Here is a 24,484-nt window from a genome sequence, read left to right as displayed (position 1 = left end):
GAACCTATTGAAGAAACAGTTCAACTCGTTGGCCCTCTCCAGGGAGCCCCCTGGTTGTCTCCCTCCCACCTTGAAGTTGGTAATCTGCTTCATCCCGTTCCACACCTCCCTCGTGTTGTTCTGCTAAAGTTTGGCCTCCAGCTTCCTCCTGTAGGAGTCCTTGCCCTCCCTGATCTTCACCTTCAGATCGCGCTGGACTCTCCTGAGCTCATCCCTGTCCCCAGACCTGAAAGCAGCTTTCTTCTTATTAAGAAGAGCCTTAAGGTCCCTGGTGATCCAGGGCTTGTTGTTGGGGAAGCAGCGTACAGTCCGTGATGGTATGGTGGTGTGTTCACAGAACTTGATGTATTCTGTGATGTAGTCTGTCATGCTGTTGATGTCCTCCCCATGTGGTCCGCACAGCACATCCCAGTCCGTCGACTCAAAGCAGTCCTGCAGGGCGTCATTAGCCTCCTGAGACCACCTCCTGACAGTCCTGGAGGTCGCAGGCAGCCTCTGCACCAGAGGAACATACCTGGGTGTCAGCAGGACCAGGTCGTGATCAGACCTGCCAAGGGGGGGTAGGGCAGTGGCCCTGTATGCATCCTTAGTATTTGCATACAGGAGGTCCAGAGTTTTATTGTTTCTTGTGGGGCAGTCAACATACTGTATAAAAGTAGGCAGAGCTTTGTCCAGTGTTGTGTGATTAAAGTGACCAGTTATTGTCATAAAAGCACCTGGCTGTTGACTCAGCAGTCCAGATACAGTGGAGTGGATGGTGTCCACTGCTTCCTCAGCGTCAGCTGATGGTGGCACGTAAACGGCGACAACAATGGCTACGTAAACTCTCTCTGCAAATAATACAAACGCATCCCCACGGCTAACAGTTCGGGCTGCAGAAACGCTCCTTCACACACACATGGTCGGGGTTGCACCACCTCTCGTTCACATACACTGCAATCCCACCGCCTCTCTTTTTGCCGCTCAGTGTAGCGTCTCTGTCCGCTCGTACAGTCCTGAAGCCGGGCACCGACGCGCTGTGGTCCAGAAAATGTCTCCGTGAAACACAAGATGCTGCACTCACGGAAGATCCTCTCAGTCTTTACCAGCGCGCCTAGCTCTTCCGTCTTATTCGCCAAAGACCTCACGTTCCCCGTTATAATGACTGGTACCGAGGGCTTGTATTTCCTCTTTTTTGCCCTCCTTTTGGCACCCGACCTGCAGCCCCGAGCCCTTCTTCGTAGCTCCAAAGGGATCACAGGCCCGGCTCCGGACTGCGGTTTGCACAGCGCAATCAGCTGAGCGCGAGAAAAAAACAATAGTCCCAGTCATTGTTTGTTTGTGGCTCTCCGTTGCAAGCGGAAAAGTATTCAGAAAGCCACGAGAAGGTTGAGAGAAAGTTACGGTCCATTGTCCAGGCGTAATTTAAACCAAACGTGAAATAAAAGAAAAAGAAGAAGAGAGGAAAATGGAAAAAAGAGACTATAAAATAAAGAAACATCAGGCAGCTACTGCGACAGGCAGCCGCTGACAGTTTGAAAGGTGTTCTTCCAAACTGTCAGTCACCACGACCACAAGAGTCGTATTGTGCAGTTCGCTGCAGCAGAATGCCAAATTAGCCGTAGACAACAACAGTGGTGCACTCACTTAGTCACGGATGCACACATTCGATAACGAAGGATTAAGGCACTTAGACAGACAACATGTCACAATTATACGGCAAGAAAATGACCCTATAATGATGAATTTGTTTTGGAAATATGTGCCTTTGAGAGGAGCCACTCTGATGTTAGTCATGCTTATTATAGCAGACGGGAGCGATTGGGCCAGACCCATTGCCAGCACCTGTGCACCTTTGTAGACTTCGAAGCAGCATCCATTCATAGAAAACATGTTTATATCTGAGTGTGTTTTTATGGAGTGTTTTCACCGGCTGCTGCCAGACACAAACAGTGAGGTAATTGCCAATGTTGTTACATTGCCACATTGCTGTTGCTTGTTCTGAGTGGCTGAACCTATTTTACATAATTTTTTGATAATGTAAAAGAGAAAAAGAAAAGTAAAAAAAAATAGTTAAGTAGTTGAAAATTTGAAATTGTTCTTGAAAAGAAATAAATAAAGATAAATTGATTAATACAAATATGTTCCCTTTTCATTTCCTGTTGATTGATCATGCATTTATTGATTGATGCTTTCAGCACCAGCTGGCTACATTTAGTTTGTTGTAGAAGATGATTATGCACAATCAGCCTCCAGTATATGTTTTTGTCTGCTAGCCATAATAGTCTTTAAACCACATGTGTGTAACTTTGAAATAGAGAATATAATAGAATGTTACAGGAGCTGTAAGATTCTTAACCTTAATATAGCAGTAAACAACTGTAAGCTATGTACAGTAAAGATACAGTTAAGTAATGTCTAATTGAGCAGAGAATGATGTCCCTCTCGTCCTTGCTTTTGGTGTATGTGAGCGCCCCGGCAGCTGCTCTGCACAGCTCGCGTACGGCGGTTACAGCTGATGCTTTCCTGACCGACAGCGCCATCGCGAAAGCGTAGCTCCCACCGCCCGGCTCCGTCTCAGATTAACATTGTTAGCTCTGTCAGCACTTTCACCATAGTTTACACTGTTAGCGCTGTTAGCACCGTTAGCTGTGTGCCGCTAGCGAGCCGTTGCCATGTTGATAGCCGATGAGAGGCAATCAAAAATGTTCCCAATCTCGGATCTTGCACCTTTAAGGCATGAGGTTGAACATTTTTAAGAATTACAGATTTTTTTTTCTTCTCAGCAATTCAACTTAAGTTACCTTGGAGATTCCCTCCCTTTGCAGCCATGCATGTAAGACGCAAAGCAGCTTCATTGGGGCTTTATAATAGAAGACAAGTGGATGCTTTATACCTAGTCTCCATCTGCAAGCTACCCACTGACATTCAACCCAATTATTCACACATGCTGGAATGCAACTACAGCCAAAAGGAGAGAATGTCCTTTTAAAATTAAAGACAGCAAGAGGAAAGTTATGTCACTTAGATCATCCAGGCATCTTTATGTTTTCCCTCAGATATGCAACAGTGCCTGCTGGCAGTGCGGATTGTTCTTTTGATAAAACATGATCAGTGCGAATCATGTGGTATTTAATGGATGTGGTCACTTCAAGTTGTTGAGCCCACAAGCTATACAACATCAGACACAGACATCGTGTCTGACAGATGTGTTTGTACTGTCAATTATAGCTTGAGTGGAATGAAACAGGTGCATTCAAGTGGCACACAGCACATTTACATGTATTTAAATCTTCATTAATTGATTTGTTTGGCCACTTTTGTCATGGCATTGTTATGATGTTATCAACCACTTACCCATTACAACATCCAGAAGATACAGAGCAACATTAGCATTCATTTGAAGTCAGACCACCTGACCTTTTAGCTGTGTGTGACTTCAGACAGGGGAAGTATGGCTGAGCCACTAAATGGCAGTACATTGTTGTGCCTGCGTCATTTCTAATGTCATCTTTGCTTCTCTGTCTTATCTGTTGCAGGGTAACCCCCCAAGATGAAGACACATCCCCCTCAGGTGCTCCCGGGTGTTCAGATGGGCCTTCAGGTGCTACCGGTGGCGCTGGTGCTATGGCAATGCCTGCCACCTCCACCCTCTCGTTGCCCATGAGCCAGGGTAAACCCTCCCTGCGTCGCATCAAAGGCCGCATTCACCGCAGTAAGAGCCTGGACAGCATGGATCTGCTCGACTCCAATGTAAGACTCATTCACGATCCCACCAACCTAACATGTACACTCAGAGGAGGAGTTCAGGATAATAAGGCTGCAACTAATGATTATTGATCAATCTGGGGATTATTTTCTCGCTTATTCAATAAATCCTTAAATTTCCGAAGCTGGAAGCAACAAATATTTGCCATTTGGGCGTAAAATAGGACTCAAAATAATGGACACAAAGAGTGGTGAAGAAACCACTTATTTTCACATTTTATTTATTGTTTTTTATTTTTATTACTGCAGCAATTATATTTTATGTTCCTGCATTAAAAATGTGCTGTGCTTATTTTGACTGAAGTACATTTACTTTGATTTCAAGGGAGAATAATTGTCTAAGAAGTCCAAAAATTCAGATTTAACATTTACACAAGCTTCAGCACTAATACTCAAACACACACACACACACACACACACACACACACACACACACACACACACACACACACACACACTCATACACACACACATACACAGTGTGACCTTTGGTTATGCAATATGTCTTTGATTTCCAGATGAGCACAGTTTTAACACGTTCCATATGTCTCTCTCTATGACTGGTTTATTCTCGTAAAAAAGTATTAATCTGATAAATGATTGGGTAAGCTGCTTGGACCTAAAAATGTGTGTGTGTTTATGAGTGATGTGGCTTTTGGGAAAGCAACCAACGGTTTATGATATAAAAGCATGCCAACCTGCTACTAATGCATGCTTGGTGAGGCTGTTTTTTCGTGGCATGGGATCACAGTGGACAAACAGATACAGATAAATCTGTCTCCTGCTCCGTACGACTGAATGTCTCTCTCTCCCCCTACTACTTTCTTTATGTCTTGACCCTCTGCAGATGTCTCCTTTAATAAATGTTCACAGTGTGATGTTTCCTCATCTGCCCCTGTCCTTCCTCTCCATGTTGACAGTCTGCAGTGTGTGTGTGTGTGTGTGTGTGTGTGTGTGTGTGTGTGTGTGTGTGTGTGTGTGTGTGTGTGTGTGTGTGTGTGTGTGTGTGTGTGTGTGTGTGCTCATTGGGTGTTCAGTATTTTAGCTGGCCTTAATTGAGAGCAGCCTGGTGTGCCTGTGAAAGGAGTCATTATGCTTCCCCTCCACAGCAGCCGGCCTGTTGTCAGAGAAAGAGTGGACTCGTTATGGTTACAGTTCACTCAAGTTTACCCATTATTGATGTGTAGGAGGGTTCAAGGTAGAGAGAGAAAGTCGCAGGGTGGGGTTGACTGTCAGGGATGACACAGCATAGCATCGTCAAAACTGAATGATGCAACGCACAAACACACACATCTGTTCGACCGAGTTTGTCGGTTTAATTGTCTCCTGGCATGAAGTTTCCTGTCAGTTTCTACTTTTGAGACATAGCCGAACATATCTCATCGATTTTTAGAACAACCTTGAGCGCTCTGCTCCATAATCCTTGGCAGCAATTTGTCTGGCCTGAATAAAACACTTTACTGCTATATCTTCGCAGACATGATTCCAGTAAGCAGGTGGGTTGCACTAGAGCTATAGAGGTGAATGATGGTGAATGAAAGTTAGATGCAACTTTGCTATTCTGTCATCCACAAAAACAAAAGCTTGTAGCAGTCGTGGTGCCCTCTGAGTGGAAGATGCGTTCCTGGGGTAAATAATAGGGCAGAACTATTTGAGGCAAATACATCAGCCAATATTGTGATCTCATTTGAGAGAGGGCAAGCTCAAATTGCGGTACCGGCATCTTGTACAGGCACTTCCTGCTCAGTTGCCACAGTGCTGGAGGCACATGCCGCGGTGCCGGAGGGAGGTGCCGCGGTGCCAGAGGGAGCTGCTACTACTTTAGAGGCAGCATTTGCGGGGCACTTACGAGTTGCCCCTCGTGTGCCACTAGTTTTTGAGGCATCTGCCTGTGTTAGAGAGAGCGGTGCCGCAACTTGCTTAAGGTCCTGGAAGGTATATATTATCAGAGCTACCAACTCTCACAGTTTCGCCGTGTGACACATGCTTTTGCATGTTTTCACACGCAATCACGCCACACAACTAATTTCTCACGTAAAATGTTTTTTCTGATTTTGGACCGAGGCGCGTTCCTTCCAGCGTGCGTTCCTTCCAGCGTGCGTTCCTTCCAGCGTGCGTTCCTTCCAGCGCGAGTTCGTTTCAGACGCGTGTTCGTTCCAGGCGCGTGTTCGTTCCAGGTGCGTGTTCGTTCCAGACGCGTCTGTTCCAGACACGCGTTCCAGGCGCGCGTTCTACCCAGCTTTTGATCTCCTTCTAATACCTCATTTTTTGTTATTTTATTTATGTGTTGATCTATTGTTTTGCTTTAAAAGGCTACTTTTTAAGCAATTTATTTGTTGCACTTTTTTGTTTGATAATGACAAATATTTTTCCCTAACTAATCTTGTGTCATTTTTTGCTGAACATAAATCATTAAGTGCTCTTAAGAATACAAGTATTAACAATATAGGCTAGGTTTGAGTTAAGAATTAGTTGAATACCATTGTAATCAAAATGTCAATCAACCTACCTTGTCAAATCTTAAACACAGGTCTATTAATTAGGCTATATTGTGGTACATAGACAGTCATTGAGGCACAACAATAGTTTTCTGGTTGAATGTTTAGCTCAAGTCTAGAAGGCCGCTGTGGCAGGTATTTGTGGCCACAGCTGTCATCGCTGCAGGATAGATTCAGAAGATGTTTTGGCAACTGCCTGCCACTATTTGTGGCTTCTGGTGAGATGCACAGATGCACAGTTTAAGGATGTCAGTCGTTTTGCATTCATTTGCAAGGTTCTTTATCATTATTTTTAAAATGGCATCCAATACACGTACATTGTACATTGTCCCTCTTGAACAAATAAAAAGAAAATAAATACAGTTTGTAACAGAAAGGGAAAATTAAGAGCACAGAACAGCCCTTTCCCTCCCTGACAGAGAAAAGAGGGTGGTGCCAAAGAGGCAATCTAGGAATGGTCAAATATAATTTGACCATTTATATTGAAGACTGGGTGGAGACTGGATGGAGACTGGGCGCCCAACGTCTACCTTTACCGGTTTGAAGGGAAACCTACGCTACAGAAGATATACACATCAATGTTCAACGACAAATCTGGTAACCATTTAAATATTGATTATGTAAATAGTGTTTGTCATAAAACGTAGGTCATGGACATATCATATAATTCAAGCTCTCTATACACTTTCATAGACTGTATCAGATGATTCATAACAAGGCGATGTTATATTATGTACGGGCAATTTCTTTCACCAGGGCAACTCAAGGTTGTGATTCCATCCACACCTACTGTCCGCTGTACTGTTGAGAGTGTTGGAGGGAGACACTGAGCCCCATTAGAAGCCCATTGGTAGTAATGCTTAAGAAGATTAAAAAGCAAGGCCAATTAAAAAAATAACTTAATAATAACAGAGAAATATTTACTGTTGTTACAGTAAATATGTATATAAAAAAAGTTGTTGTAAAAAAATGTCATTATCTCTACATACAGTCATAAAAGACAATGACAAATAAGCATATTCAAATGTGAAACATAAACTAATAATGTTTGATTTCATATAATTTACAGGGTGGCAGTGCACATATCATTAATATTACTACTACTAGTTATTATTAGTTCTGTTACAGTAGGATATTATGGATTGTATTCTATATAATAATAAAAACAAGCTTGAAAGTCTTTGTCTGTTTTAAACCAATGAATAAAAACTAAAATGCTTATTTCTTCTGATCCAGAGAGATTAAATTAAAAAGAGAGATTAAATTAATAAATACATTATTTAAAGACCGATAAAGACTATGTACATACCTTGTAAATGCATACCTGGCTGATTTCTCAATTACAGCACAGTCAATTATTTTTTTTGGTCTGATTTAGAAAGGAGTTAAAAAAATGAATGGCTTGATTAAAATTGACAAAAGAATATCAATTATTATGAAGGCTGTATGCCATTATTCACATTACAATACTTAAGTCTAACCAAAAAATGAATAGTCCTACATAATAAATATTAGATTTGGTTGGAGAAATATGAATGATGAGTTAAATTAGACAGAGGCAGATATTTGATTCAATAGATATTCAATAGCCAGAATACCAATCTTTAATTTATTTAACCAATATCAAAACAGAAAATTAATGAACGGCTATGCTAACGAATTACATTGCACAGTGGATTTATAAATTCAGAAAAAAAAAACAATTTAAAAGAGAAACATACCTGCATGTGTTTACTCCTGACAAAAGCTTCCACACAAAGGTAAACTCCCTCTTGTGGCCAAATGGGTCAATAACACTCATCTTCAATATGTGCAGAAATACTGGTTTCAGAAGGAAACCTTGCAAATGAATGCAAAAACCACATGATGGAAATGCTACTTCTAGGGAGTACAACATTGACGATTGACATCCTTAAACTATGCATCTGGGCATCTCACCAGATGCCACGAATAGTTGTTTTTCTTTGTATTTGATTATTGTTTATTCAAGTGTAAAAATATTGTACATGGTTGTGGCAAGCTGCCACAAAAACTAGTGGCACCTCTAGTTGCCACTAGTTTTTGTGGCAGCTTGCCACAACAACTAGTGGCACCTGATGCCTGGTGCCACAGGAAGTGCCTATACGAGGTGCCGGTGCCACGATTAAGTTGAGGCAATGCCACAAAGTTGTGGCAAGCTGCCACAAAAACTAGTGGTACCTCTAGTTGCCACTAGTTGTTGTGGCAAGCTGCCACAACAACTAGTGGCAACTAAAGGTGCCACTAGTTTTTGTGGCAAGCTGCCACAAGTGGCACCTCTAGTTGCCACTAGTTGTTGTGGCAGCTTGCCACAACAACTAGTGGCACCTCTAGTTGCCACTAGTTGTTGTGGCAAGCTGCCACGTTTTTGTGGCAGCTTGCCACAAAAACAGGAAGTGCCTATACGAGGTGCCGGTGCCACGATTTGAGCTTGCTCCTACTGTCTCATTTGTGATTATTTCTATAAAATAAATCCCAAGCCTGTAGTTCTGGTCTACACATTGTCATATTAAAGACCAAGACCCAGAAAACATATTTACTAAATTGGATTGTTCAGTGACATGGTCCAAAATGAACACTCAGTTTTCTGCAAAATTTTGGACAGTTTGGGATATTTGGACATTACTGCTTTACTCAAGGCTTGATTGGCTGTATCGAAATAAGTTTTCAATCTACGTCGAAGGATATTCCACATAATTATTGCAAAACTAGGGGGCGCCTCAAGCTTTTTCCCATAGACTTGCATTGGGAAGGAGATCTTTTGTTAATCAACTTCCAAGTACAAACCCTTGAATAGCCCTTATTTAAATAATTAGGTCTTATAAATTGTAAAATGCACCAATAACCAAATCCAGAGTTACGGTATACTCTTTCCTCCGTTCATGTGAATGAGCTTGAGAATGAGGCCGGACCGACTGTGTCAGCTCCACTTTTAAGGATATACGCTCAAAACAATGTTACAATGATGTAATTAACAAAAAAAATAATTAGCTGCCTATTCACTACTTGATTACTTGATTTTATGCAACTGTTCATCTCTAGAAAGAAACGATACAGCCCATCCACAATTTATTCAAAAACATACATTTTCTACAGTGTTGTGTGGTTTTCTTGTCAACAAAACACGTTTGGTCAAGTGTAATGCAGATACTTTATAAAGGCTATTCATATAGATATTTTCACACGTCACAGTAAGAGAAGCAGGCGTGTAAATTAAAATAAGAAATGGCTGAATTATATTTAGCTGCTTCAGATTCAAGGTCCAGGGGTTTCATTTATAACCGCTGCGTACGCACAGAACAGGTCCTGAAAGAAGTGTATGCCGCCTTCCCTCAGATGGCGTTAAAGAACTGCAGAACAGAGCAATAATCTTCTAATACTGGGCATATATCACCAATTACGATTTTAGTTTTCAAAAGTGTCTGTGAGTAAAAACGCTGCAGTGAACAACACTTTATTTATTCATTCATGGTTTATTCCATCGTGACAGAGACAGCGTACTATTCACCGACAAACTGTAAACAGCTATCTGATCCGAGTATCAGAGCTCACTGGAGTCACCATGGTTCCTCACGCTGCCTCCTGTCGTCCCGGTAGACACTCTGGCACTGTGAGGACTGCGTGAATGGAAGAATTGGCAGTGACAAGTGTTCTTCCTCTCGGTAGTTGTCGTGATTCACAGTAAAGACCCTTTCATCAGCAGCTCATTTCTATGCATCAACAGTCATGCATTGGCCGTTTATGGTTGAGTGTGGGCGTGTAGATGTGAGGCTGGACCGGCTGCACACATTTACAGGTTGATTTGGGATTTATAAAAGGAAATTGCGCACTGGCAGGAGAATGCAAGGTTTTATAAATCTGAATATTTTTTGCCGTACGTGCATTTCCTCTTTTGTATGTACGCAAACACTTAGTGTGGATCCTACGTACCGTTTTATAAAGGATGGTATTGTGCATGCTGGCTCGCTGTCATGGTTTACTGGGACACTTGAACAGCGCCGTCGTTAGTGTTATTAGTAGCACAATGTGCTTTTCCTACTAATTACAACACAACACGCTTGCTGTGAAAAAGGCTCATTAACCCCAAACAGTCAAGACAACACTAGTTGTCATTATGGCCCGTGAAATCAACAGTCACCAATACGTTGCGCCTCCTTGACAATGTAATGTTATACATAACATAACATTACTAGCAATTATATTCCATTTCAAACATCTATCTCAAAGCCTCTTCAACTGTTATTCGCTCTCGTACAAACCTTACTTCCACGGACACTGATGTGAATATAGCAGGCGGTTCAGGCTTCACTAGTGACATAGTGAGAGAAAGAGTCAGTACCATAGTGATGCTTCACAGTTTTATCTTTTAATATTATTGTTATTATTTATTCTTTAAGATGCAATCCTCCATTCTTACAGTCTTTTCCAACTTTATCCCACCATCTAAAACATGGCATACCAACAGTAAATCTCAGAACATATATCTTATGATAAGATATCTTATATCCTATACATTATTCAGCTGAGGTCAAAGTTTGTATATGACCGCCGAGCACACCTGCACGCCTCCTTTTCCATCAAGAGTGTCGAACATGCAGACTATAAAAAGGCCTCGGTATCCATTTCATCTCACTTTATGCAACAGCATCAGATGCTCAGAGCATGTTACACAAATACATTAGCTTCTTTTCTCTTACACTGCTGTGGACCATCACGAGATATGCATGATTGTAAGTCTGAAGCATAAATAATAGATGGGAGAAATTATCTATTTCATAATGCAGTGTTGTCTTTCTTTTACTTGAAGCTATTTTTGTGTGATGAAAAAAACAATACTGTGAAGGCTGTGAAGAAGAGAATCTCAAATCTGTGGGTAAACTGGGTGAACTCTCCTGGGATTATAGCTATCATTTATTCAATACCGGCCGATGGCTCCTCTATTTGTCTTCTAATGCAAAGTAGCTGCCTATGTGTTCTTCACTGTGGAGGAGGGATTCCTTACAGCAGTGTCATTGGGTCGTTGGGTGTCAATGTGAGGCTAAACCTCTTTCAACAGTCAGGTGTCTTGGCTGCAGCATATTGTTCTGCACTAGTGGACAAACTCACACTCAGGCAAACATACTTACATACATGACTGTTGAGGCTATGTATATAACTTCTGTAGATAGATGATGCAATAAAGAGCAAGCTGCACATGCAATCAGCAGGCTATATCTGACTGCTCTGTCTTTACCCTTCCCTAGGGGCATCACTAATACTATATAATGAAAAAACAACATTAAAGTTAGAAAAATAAGCAATTGCCACTAGGAATTATATGTGTAATGGCGAGAATGTGTGTGTGTGTGTGTGTGTGTGTGTGTGTGTGTGTGTGTGTGTGTGTGTGTGTGTGTGTGTGTGTGTGTGTGTGTGTGTTGCTTTTAAGTGTGACCTGATATTCTTAGTCCTTGAGCTGAAAGTGCACACTGTTTTGGTGAGATCAATGAGCTCTGGTTTGTACCGTGGCTTTAATTTTCCACTTAGTCCAAATAAGGCAAAGGGAATACACACAAAGGTTTCGTGAGAGGGTTAGGATTAGTCAATGACCACCATGTACTTTCAGGGCTTTGAAACGGAGTCATAGACCCGATCACATAGAATTCAAGTTATGGAACTGTGTACCATTAAAGGTCTCATTATCTAAAGTAAAATGTCTTTGTTTTCAACAAGGTCAGTGCCTTCCAAAGACCTGTTACTGTTTGTTTTTTTAAATCAGATGTGCAAACATGCCACCTATATTTATGATTTGGTTAATCTCAGGCTACTAAAACTAATTTATTCTCAAAGACTCATTAAAATTAATCCTTTGTCTCTGTTTTAATTACTTCCACCTAGGATGTTGTGTTTTTTCGTCTGGTTGGTTTGTCTGTTTGTCAGCAGGTTTATGGAAATACTACTGGCGTGATATTCATGAAACTTGGTGGAAGGGGGTAGCATGAGCCATGGAAGAACCCTTTACATTTTGGAGCGGATTGGTCTCGGTGAAGAGTCTGCACTCTCTGAGTGCCCTCCTAGGTATTCATTTATCTCTAGTTATAAATATACAAATGTGTTGTGACTTACCTTGAACTCTGAAGCGGATATATTCAGTTATCCAACCGAATGTGATTTGAGGTGACTAGCTAATCCTTACTCCACCCAATAAATAATACCATATTTGACATGTAGCAAGCAGAAACATATCATAGAAGGTTGGTTTTGTGATTTCAGCTGGCAAAAACGTCCCTCCATTTCCAAAAATTGTGGTTGAGGTCTAATTTATCGATTGCACCCTCCCCCTCCTGACCTAACAACGTGTGTTTGTGGAGGCCAGCAGCCCTCGGCAGCTTTGTATCTCTCCACACCTCCATATCGAGCTGTGTTCATTAACCTATTCAATAGTAAAACAATGTTCACTACTTTATTGTGGTTAAGTGGTATGTTTGTGCTTTAAATAAAGAACAAGTACACTTTTCTTTTGTTGGTCTGAGAGACTAAAACCACATTTACACTCAAGGATGCTTCTCTTTGCTGCTCCCATCCCAATCTCCAAAACCTCTGTCAAATCTATACCATTTCATGTTTCTCCTGGTATATGTTCACTGAAAACAAACCAGTGGTGATGCAAATAATTATATTTTTTGATTAAATCTTTTTGTAATATATTACATGTAGAAAAACAGCGACGCAGCAGATTATGCCATTTTTAAGTTGAGTAGCATTTTTTGCACCCAGCTTCCGGACTGTTTGAGTGTAGTGGACTTCATCATCTACCCTGTGTTGAGGCAGACCACTGAGGTGTGGTGGGCTGGGACTAAATGGGCTGATGGGCGCAGACTAAAGATGGCAAACACTCAAACAGACTGACAGAGAGAGTAGAAAAGAGAGATCACAAAACGGAGTGATGAATGAGATTGGGGAGTGGAGGTTATGACATGGATGGCTGTAAGAGAGATGAGAGAATAGTTTGACAGCAGGGTGCAGGATGTTCCGATTAGATGAATATATTTCCCCCGGATAGACAGGAGGCTCCGCAGACGCCTTAAAACTCATTTTCCTCATCCCTTGTTCTCAGGGCACAACAGGGCAAAATTGCATTGCACATACAAGTCGTTTATCTTACCTGAGTTGAAACAGGCCACTGAAAATTGTCTATGTTTATGTATGTGTACCTGTTCTGTGCCTGTAACTTTGCGAGTGTGTGTGTCTGGGACAGGATGTGTGGTGTTGTAGCAGCAACAGTGGCTATTTCAGAACAAAATATGATCATGAGTGTGGGAAATTAAAACCAGAGAGCAGCCAAAAGCTGCTGAATTTGCAAATAAAATTAGTCCACCAGCTTATTTGGAAGATAACAAAGGCTTCCATATTTATATTTATATATGTGTGTGTGTATGTACGTATATATGTACGTATGTGAATATGTATATGTATATATATATATATATATATATATATATATATATATATATATATATATATATATATGTGTGTGTGTGTATATATAGCCCTACTTGTTTACTTTAAAGTCACATTACATCATGAGAAAGTGATTGTGTAAATGCTTGTGTCAATGTGAGGCTAAACCTCTTTCAACAGTCAGGTGTCTTGGCTGCAGCATATTGTTCTGCACTAGTGGACAAACTCACACTCAGGCAAACATACTTACATACATGACTGTTGAGGCTATGTATATAACTTCTGTAGATAGATGATGCAATAAAGAGCAAGCTGCACATGCAATCAGCAGGCTATATCTGACTGCTCTGTCTTTACCCTTCCCTAGGGGCATCACTAATACTATATAATGAAAAAACAACATTAAAGTTAGAAAAATAAGCAATTGCCACTAGGAATTATATGTGTAATGGCGAGAATGTGTGTGTGTGTGTGTGTGTGTGTGTGTGTGTGTGTGTGTGTGTGTGTGTGTGTGTGTGTGTGTGTGTGTGTGTGTGTGTTTTACCGGTGATGACGACTTGTGTGTGATGTATTGGAGCATTACATATCATATCAGCATGATACATCATAATATTATGCTACATTTGAAAGACATACAGTATAATTGCGGGGAAATTTATATAATTTGTGTGGGACACAATGTTACAGCGATTTCCATCAGTGAAAAAATAATGCGTGTATTCAACCTGTGTTTCAATCCGCTCCAAAATGTAATGGGTTCTTTCTTAGCCCATGCTACACCTTTTAACCAAATTTCATGAAGATAGGGCCAGTAGTTTTATGTGTTTTACCTCTAATGACTATTATTACTACTGCTTCTGTTGGACAGTATCTAAGTATGTTTACTCAAGTACTGTACTTCAGTACAGTGTTGAAGTACATTAACTGTACTTGAATATTTCCATTTTATACTACTTTATATTTCAGAGGTAAATATTACACGTTTTACCCTAATACTTTTATTTAATAACTACAAGTATTGCTTTTTTGATTTCCTTCAAAACATACTGTATGATCAGTTTATAAAATATGAGTTATTGTTACAAATAAAACCCAACATTAAATACAGTAAAGCAGTTCAAATTAGCTTCAATGACAAACGAATTTCTATTACCAGTGACATCTACCATAATAATATAAGTAATAGTAAAAGTAAAAGTAATGAATACAAAAAGCCAAATGTACAGAGTTGCATAACATATAGGAATAGCACCAAGGCCATGGTTTACATTCCTGTTTACACTGTGTACTTTTCACTTGTCAGTTTATATTACTTTTCCAGCTTATCATGATTGATCACTTCCACAGGTTCATGCCTACCATGCGTAACAGCAGATGAAGCCACTCATTAATCGCATTCACCATAAACCAGCAGAAAATCTATAGGCTGTAACTTTCAGGTTCCCTCTAGCTTTGATTTTGATCGCAGTGATTCATTAGCTGTTTAAAGACAGCCTTCTGCATGGTGACATGCTCCCTATCCCTCATGTTAGCTCCTCGCCATGCATCTATAATGTCAGGGAGGAAGGGCATTCAGGATCAATGTTGGTTTGATAGATGAAGCCATGATCTATGACATGCACAGCAGCAGCCCGTAAGGGAGAGAGCCTTATTTTACAAAGGGTCATATGGACCAGTTCACATGACATTCAATTAAATTAATCAATCACTCTGGATTTGTAGGGTGTGTATGTGCACGCTGTGTGAGATCTTAGCTGAAGGGATACCCAACTGCATACATTGCATGAAGTGTGTCTTCATATTAGCATGTTGGGTGGTCTGCTGTCCTCTGTGTGATATTGATTGGTCGCATCAGAGAGTCTGCAGGTCAGCTTTTCTCAAACGGGGACAGAAAAAGGGGGCAGAGAGGAGGCATAAAGGAATGACTGAAGGGCACGAGCAGATAGGATGAGAAAAGAAACAGCAAGGGGAGATGGAAGGACGGAGAAGGAAAAGAGAGCAGAATGATGGGGGGACTAATTTAGGGGAAAGTAGCAGTATTGGTGTTATTTAGCTCACAGGCCACAAGCTCCGCCCACCCATTCGCTGCTCTATAGTATTGATTTAATGCGCTACAGCTGGTTAAAGATGACCTATTGTCCTCCCCTTTATGCTCTTTGTTTACGTGTTTGTTTGCAGTTTATTGATACACATTTTTGCTTAACACCACATTGGTAGCTGTCGATACTGAATAAATATAATTAAGCAGCGCACGTTCCCTGCGATGTTTAATTAACGGAGCATTGAAATAAATTGTATTGATCAAATCAGACCAGCTGACCTGGCAGTGGCTCATACTGTCATGTGTTACGTTCCTGTGCTATGCAGGACCAACTTTATGCTTCAGATCACTATTTAAAGGTGCTTGTGCCGGAAAAGCTTTAGTTGTTTATTCATAGCCTGTAATTCTCTTATTAGATATTTCAGCCCGAGTGACTGACAGTGTTTCCTCAGTGACTTTCAGTCATGTTTTGATGTAATTTTAACTTTGCTTTCACATCAATCGCTGTTTGGGTCCCAGCTCCATTTCTAGCGCAGGTCTCAGTGCTGAAATGTCTTGCTCTGAATAATTTATCACACTTAAAAGCAATTACAACACCTTGTAGTGTGGAGTGTTTTTTATTTATCTTGGTCTTATTTTCTTCCTAGCTGGGCTGTGCGTTGTGACGGAAACCTTGTATAGTCGTCGGCTCATGCATAAGTTGTGAAGAAGGGTTCATTTATGACTTCAGCATTCATCTACCACATGGCGGCAGCAGCCTCGTCTTAACGAGATGGGATGGATGCTCAGCAGCTCAGAATGTAGGCCCTCTCCTCTGTTTCCATGGCAACACAATTACTTTGCCCTGGGATTGGGAGGTTAGCCTGACAGGCACATATAGGTTAAAGTGACGTGGATCGCCTGTTTTATGTTGAGACGGCAGAGAGAGAGAAAACGGGTTGTAGTGTGCGGTTATGTCCAAGGTTTTGTTTTATTTCAGTGAATCTGTTGGTTAAAAGTGTGATTGTATCGTAGCTCGAGAGGAGAGTTTATTTTCTGCTCTTCCATTATTGCTTATATTAGATCTTATCATCAGGCTTTAGCCATTTTGTTGTAGCCGTATGTTACTATTAACCTATATTTTGTTGGTTTAAGTCAACACACTCAAGAGTATCAATGAGATTAGTGTTTAGCTTTCATATCAACAGAGAGAATAGGTGTAAAAGCAACATTTCAACCATTACATTCAGAATATGAACAAAATAATCTCATGACACAGTCTGCAATTGACAATTAATGAAGGAGAAAAAACGTCAAAGACCCAGGATAATTATATCTTCATTCATTGATAAAAACAATGTATATATATATATATATATATATATATATATATATATACAACATTCTATAAGCACTGCGTCTCAGGATCCGCATGAATTCAAGTTGGACGAGTTCTTTTTAGATATTCCTCGCCTTCTCCCACTGTTTTCTACTCTTGTTGATGATTGGTGTTTTTAGTATCTCCAGTATTTTTCTCATCACTCCTCACCATCTAATGAAGCATTAAAGTTGCCATATTGCTATCAAAAGTCTGCGTCTTCAGCATCCCAGATTTTAGAGATTTAGCTGAAAGTATGTTGAGGAAATCTTTTAATTTGTCTGTGGCAGTCATTTTAGGAGGATACGTCTTGAAATACGATCACATTTTCAACAGAATATACCTCCTACTCGGCCCTGTACTTTATTGCCTGTGTACTTTACCCTCTTTCACCAATCAAGGTGTCAAGGTGTACAGAAAGATCTCTCTCTCTCTCTCTCTCTCTCACTCTCTCTCTCTCTCTCTCTCTCTCTCTCTCTCTCTCTCTCTCTCTCTCTCTCTCTCTCTCTAACCTTTCCCTCTGTGCATGCACCTCCAGGGGCTCTCATTTCAGGTTTGACTTTTATTTTCCCTCTCAACTAAATTGACCACCAGAAATGTGAAACTTTGTAAAGTGAAACGCCCTCGGGGGAATCCATGATGCCAACCTGCAATCTGGCTTTGTGGCTTCTGTCTGCAGAGAGGAGTAAAGCAAATGGGGAAAGAAAAAAAAGCTGAGAACCCAAGAAGAAATGGGTTAATCAGAGCCGACGGGTGCATGGAGATATGTGTGTGTCTTTCTTTCTGTCTGTCACTGCATGTGCGTGTCTGTGTCCGTCTTTGTGTGCGCGTGCCTCAGGAGGACTACTTGCCCAGGGACAGGGGGGCTCTCAGGATGGATTTGTCAGAAGCCAGGGGCAATGCTGTGCACCATTAGGATCAAGGTTGCTATTTCAGGATGCTACCTGCTGAGGGATGTACTCTGCTCCCAGTTTTGATGGCCCCTCCGCCCAAGTCCATTAAGCAAGGCAGAGATGGCCTGTTCTGCTGCTGAGTACCTCGGATGGGACCTATTTTCAAGAAACTGACCAGTTATTTTAGTTCAGATAGTTATGTGTACGACATCAGAAACCACATATTTACATGTTCAAGAATCATTGGGGTTTTCTCTTCATATCTAAACTTTATCAGTGATTTCCAACAAGTCTGATAATAATTTGTCCCAATAAAACTCAACTGGGACATCTGTAACATAGGTGGGGCAATAAAAACATGAAGTGAAGCAACATCCTCTTGTGCTAATGCTAATAGTGAGATTGTGTGTGAGTGAGATTGTGTGTGCGTGAATGTGTGTGTGTGTGTGTGTGTGTGTGTGTGTGTGTGTGTGTGTGTGTGTGTGTGTGTGTGTGTGTGTGTGTGTGTGTGTGTGTGTGTGTGAGAGAGAGAGAGAGAGAGAATGTGAGGCAAATGAGTCAGCATTCTTTGCCAATTGACATCCACAGCCCACAGACACAATGTGACCTCTGTGGTCGTGGAGGTTAAAGGTCTCATCGAGCTGTGCATTTGCTGCAGAGTTATACGTGTGTTTAAGCAGGCATGGAATTGGTTGAATCATTGCTTTAGTTTATTCAAGTTGTTACTTACAGGAGATGTATGCATTCATCCTAAATACTTTACGTTGATTTAAAAAATATGTATTAGATAAAGATGTACTACTGCCTTTCCCTCCATACATTTATAGCTTTCCCCCTGTCTTGTGCACGAGCACCAACGCCCTCTGTTGTCGATTGACCGAAGTTGTGTTGTGTGACTCGGTCCGAGACACTTTGTGTGTGTTTCCCATTTACAGATGCAGGAATGTGTATGAATGGCAGATCTTGTTTTCATGCACACACATAACGGCCGTGAAGAGATATTTGCTGAATTTGACAAAAGTGTACTGGATTGGAATTGCTGACTGTGTCCTTAAACGTGTTTCTGAGCTGTAAACTAGATGATATGACTGTACTGTGATCTAGCACAGTACTGTCATTGGCCTGGCATTGGCCAGCGTTAATATTGACACTTTTAAACCCATATCATAGCTTGAAAAACATGTCATCTGCTATTTGTATTCACTCAGAGACTGCCCGATCCCCAGCACTCAGGCCAATGCCCATATTTTTCATTATTTTTCAAAATTATGCAGTGTGTTGAGTTAGGCTCAGACCTGGGCTGAAGTTACACTTTAAATATGATACATGGTAACACTTTAAGTCCCCTATTAAGCATTTGTAAGCACCACGTAAACATTTAATGAATTGTTTATAACACATTCACATTTTTAAGTGTCTATTGTCTATTTATCAACAATTTAATCCTCTCCTATGTAGAAATATTATATGTAATTTTACCAGAGTGTTACTGTGTTTTACAATTGTTTCACTCATTATATTCATACAGTCTTGTATGGGAGCTCACATAAGGTATAGCTACTACTCATGCAATATAGCACGCTGAAGTGGAAAATTGGGCAACCAAGGACTAGCCATAGAATTAAGCAGAGGAGATTATTTGGGTTCATTCACTTTATGAATAAAAAAAAGGAACTCCAGGCTTTGGGGAAACTCCAGTATATATGTGCCAGCTCTATTTATTGTTTTGTTTTGTTTTTAACAAATATGTATCGAAGGAGTACAAGGAAATACTTGCTCTCAAACATGACTGTGCAGTACACCTTTGTGGCCACTAATAGTGCTTTTGCTCCACTGAAAGGCTGAAGCTCCTCTCCAGTTGATCGGTCGGAAAACAGGTCAATGAGAGCTTTTATCCTGCAGAGGGCAGAGTTTCACCACTAACCACCGATGAGCGACCACTGACCTCCTCAGCTCTGGTCTCCATTTTAACTATCTGAATGAGACAGGATACTTTTGCTCTTCAGCATAAGTGGATATATTTCAAATTGTACACACACATCTTTACACTCGTATACACTTTTCATGTACTTGACATATATTTGAAATCATTTCCAAGCAGTTTGTGTACTGATGTTCAAGTGTAGAGAGAGACAAAAACAATGGAGTCAGAGAGATAAATGCAGACTTTTTGTGAAAAGCAGATGGACATTTTAAAGGACATTTGAACATGTGGTGTGAATTTCTGCTGCCGCTGAATTTAAGATGATCATCAACATTAATGCCATACACGGGCTAAATCCATATATTTCACTTATAGTAAAACTTGTGACAGATCTTCTGCAGATGCCTGTGCTATTGTGGCTCCCCCTGTGACAGGAAATGTAATTAACTGAAATCGACATTCCAGAAAGGCTCACTTGGATCTTGCTGCCAAGCAGAGTGGCCGTACTGTGGAGCATCAGAGAGAGATGGGCACACATTAGTCTACACTTTGGTGCTATATTTACCAATATAACAATTATATCGACTTTGAGTTAAAAAGTCTGTTTTTAGCGTTATATTTAACAGCTGTGGTTGGCTTAATTTTTGAATGTCGTTGTCAGAGCCAAAACATCAGCATGACCCCTTGAAAGGAAAGTGTTGAGAGATGTTTGTGCAGGGAGCGGCAGAAGACCACGTGGACAACAAGTACAAAATGTTCTGATGTTTTGTTCTCGTTGATGAAACAAAAAAAGGAGATATGAACTCCTCCACACGGCTGCTTGATTTTACGAGGTGGTGTCAAGTCTTAGCGAGAGATATTTCACTAAGGATAAGAGAGGGGTGAAGTGAGGAGAGCAGCGGGGGATGACTGATCAGTCAGGTGATAGGGATTTTGTCATCCATGGGTCAGCGCCTTTTCTTGGAGCCTGAAAAAAGCTCTAAGACAAAAACAATCCTCTCCTCCTTTCTATTCTTCTCATTCTAGCCTTTTCTAATGTATTATAGCCTCACTGAATGTAGTCTGCCCGGTGCCATCCGTATTAAGCTGGCAGTTCAGTCGGGCTGCAAAGGTTAAAGGTGTTCTTTTATGTCTAGCTTCGACCAATGACCCTCTTTCGAGGAGTCCTGTTCAGTGAGGTACCCTCAGATAGCATACATTTCTGGCTTGTTTTCAGTGGAAGCTCGCTCAGAGCCTCAGTGTTGTTGCCAGCAGATTAACTGTCCTCATATCCCTGCATCCCTAGTTATTTCTCCTGCTTGTTTTCTTTTAATAAGGCGGGCTGGCCTCCGTAGTCCTGAAGCAGGCTGGCAGACAGACAAGGAGCCAAGCAGGTGGGCAGCAATAACAGGTAGAGATGGCGTGGCGGGAGACTGGGCAGAGAGGGAGACGTGTCAAGGTGCTGGAAAAGGTCGAAGGGAGAAGTCGCAGCACTACAAACTCCCACTCTTTGGTGCAGTCCGAGCGAACGTGACAGCTCCGTGACGTTGTCGCTTTTGATTGTCTCTTCTGTGTGTGAAGAGCTGCATCCTTGTCAGCGAGACTGGCAGCCAGACACACTCATGCAAGTGGGCACTTACACAAGCACACATGCACACTGAGTCAGAGCATCACCTGCTTTTTGACTTCCTCAATACCAAATCACAAATGAACACTTTAAGAACACAAAGAAATTAGGAGACCTGGTTGCAGCAGTTTCAAATTCAAGTGTGCGACCTTAAACGGCGTCGCTCATGTGATTCTCAAGGGAGGCAGCTGGACGTATTGCGGTGACAGCAACTCAGTCATCATAGCAGCTGATGGTTTATCCCGAATGGTGACCCATAAATAAAGCAGCAACCAATGGAGAGAATTGATTTCCAGAAGCGCTGAGGAGTGTTGGAGATTTATGCTCCGAGTCGGACTCCGCTGCAGTGCCGTATATCACTCTTTCTGATATTTTTTGCCCTTCATCTTTTTTTCCAGCCCATCACTCTGCCTCTAACTGTAACAACCAGAACAGAGCGTTCCCTTTTTCTTATTTTTTTTTAGATCATAACATTTGCCAAATCTCTTCTTTTTCCCTTTGATCTTGGGTTGTGCTCTGCTCACCTGGCCTGTAGCAGCTTTATTTTTTCTCTCCGCTCTTGATCTCTCTGTCTCTCTTTCTCACACACCTTTTAGTTGTCCAAGGGAAATTGACTCTAACAGACTAGCCTCTGACTTTCTAGAATTTGCTCATTTTGCTGATTTTCTGTTTGAGCGGCTTAGGCTGCAGATCAGAGTAGTCTTAGAGGAGAGCTTCCTACTTCAGGATATGCATCTTGAATCAGGGTAACAGTACTGCACATCATTAGAAAGATCACGTCACAGAAAAGACATTCTTAAATACTATTTAGAAGGAAAACCAAAACTTTATTCTTTCTCTCGCTGGTTCATTCTATTGCTGGGATTCTAAGAAGAATATTCATCTGATCGTGCCTGATCTGCAAGTTGAAGACAAGAGATTCCGTCCTTTCCTGTAATCCAACCCTCTGTTTCACTTGCATAGTTAATCCAACTACAAAGGTACACATGGATAGGCTTGCTGCAGATTTTCACATTGTATGGCAGATGTTCTCCCTGATTTTTGTGTGTGTGTGTGTGTGTGTGTGTGTGTGTGTGTGTGTGTGTGTGTGTGTGTGTGTGTGTGTGTGTGTGTGTGTGTGTGTGTGTGTGTGTGTGTGTGTGTGTGCCGGTCCATCCTGCAGTGGGTATGCAGGTGCTTCAAGCACCAGCAGCCATAACAGACCTGAGTTTATTAATGTTGTTAATTTCCTCTCGTCTGTTCACCTCCAGTCGCCTGGCTGCTCGGCTCTCCAGTCCAACATTCCACACACTCCACTGGAATTAAGGGAGAGGCCTACGGCAAGGCAGGGAAGGAGCTAAGGAATGTCTGTGTTATCACAGGGAGAGAGGATGGAGGGAGGTAGGGCACAGGAGGTCAGGCCAGAGGGCCTCGCGTTGTAAGGCTAACTTTTGTCAGGACTGCAGGAGTTGTAGGGGTTCCCTCAAAGCTTTGATCACTTCTCACAGCTCTGCCCAAAGGACCATATTACCACAGAGGTGCATGCCTCTGGCCTAATCTGAACACATAGGAATCTAATTTTAGAGCTGCCGCTTTTTAAATCAATATCTCCACTCCTATCAGTGGCAGTGTCATGTAGATTATCTCACGGCCTTCACAGATGTCACACCAGGTTGGGTCTGCTCTCAGTCCACAGTGTGAGCTGCTGAGGATCACCACACATTCATTCACTTGCATGCGGCTCGTGCATGCAGAGGGACACATACACGGGAAAAAGCATCCCTCTGGGTCAAGCGTAGCTGGAGTCAGACTGCGTGCAGGCATTTGCACGCATGTGTGGTGAGTGAACAAGAGCGACAGTTTAATAATGTATGACAAGCACGGAGCTAATCAAATGCCAATCTTTGGAAGATTAGCGTTAATCAGAGTGGTGTTATGGTGCAGGCTTGATTTATTACATTATTTGTTAGTGCTTGATGTTAATATGTTTAATCAATGCTAGTCAGATCTAAATGTTTGGTCCTCTGCAGAAAGATGAAAGGAGATGTTTTAGATATTTAATGCAACATCAGAGGATATTTATTTTTGGTTGATCATTCTCTGCCCTGAACAAATCTTACAAAAGTGCTGTCGGTGTTCTGTATTGTCATTTTGTGTGCTGACTTGATTTGCATCATCTTAAAATTATTGTAACTGTCTGGTGGGACTTGCTGATGGCAGTAATTTAGATATGGAGAAGAACGGGTAGAATTAAAAAGTTAAATTTTCTACTGACAATAATCCAAATCCAAATTGGATTTTTGCATCTGTAATGTTGAAAGTGTTTTTCTTTTTAAATAAAAAAACATTTATTACTTAGCATATATATTTATATATACACACCGATAATGTGTGTTTTCTTTCTCACAAGCAGTTAAGTCCTATGAAAATGCCCACAGTTCACAAATTTCATGTGAACTTTCAATGAAGGGATTTCAGAGTGAAATCCATTTAATCTTGTCCGTGCATAATGTTGTGTCTCCTATATTTACAAAAGGGATTATTTTCATCCGTTTACTATTCCTGTTGTAGAGTTTAGACAAGGCTTACCATGAAATTTGTCAATCTGAGACACCTGAATATTATATGCGGGCAGCAATCCTTTTCTTCAAAGTCAATTACCATACTGTGTGCTAAATGTGGCTGGATTTATGTGGAGGAGAAGATTAATGATTGACATTACACATAGCTAGGTCAGGTCTTTACCTATGTTTCCCTCTCTGAGTCCGGGTCTAACTGTAGTGATTGAGATACATTCTTGTCTAAAATGCTGTGGTTCTGCAGAGTCCTAGTGTGTCATATGGTCTGACCTTCCCTCGTGACTGCTGCTCTTGCACATTACACACTGACTAACAGCACGACAACAGAACTAATCACAGCCTTGTAGCTGTAGTCTGCATGATGTTCCCTCTGATATACTCTGTAATGAAAGATATCCATGTTAC

The 24,484-nt window shown here is 41.3% G+C and overlaps 1 protein-coding gene across 1 annotated transcript in view; it reads left to right on the top strand.

The window, feature by feature from the left end:
• Positions 1-24,484, top strand: part of tjp1a (tight junction protein 1a) — a gene marked incomplete at its 5' end in the record, with an annotated part of 96,090 nt that overhangs the window by 13,387 nt on the left and 58,219 nt on the right. Inside the window, one exon of the mRNA XM_079216855.1 lies at positions 3,519-3,732. Within this exon, the coding sequence (XP_079072981.1) occupies positions 3,519-3,732 (214 nt within the window). The remainder of the gene's footprint in view (positions 1-3,518; positions 3,733-24,484) is intronic.

This window comes from Taurulus bubalis (genome assembly GCF_910589615.1).
Source record: "Taurulus bubalis genome assembly, chromosome: 4".
In the NCBI taxonomy this organism is placed as follows: domain Eukaryota; kingdom Metazoa; phylum Chordata; class Actinopteri; order Perciformes; family Cottidae; genus Taurulus; species Taurulus bubalis.
Note: the sequence above shows the minus strand (reverse complement) of the source record. Positions and strands in the feature narration are given on the sequence as shown.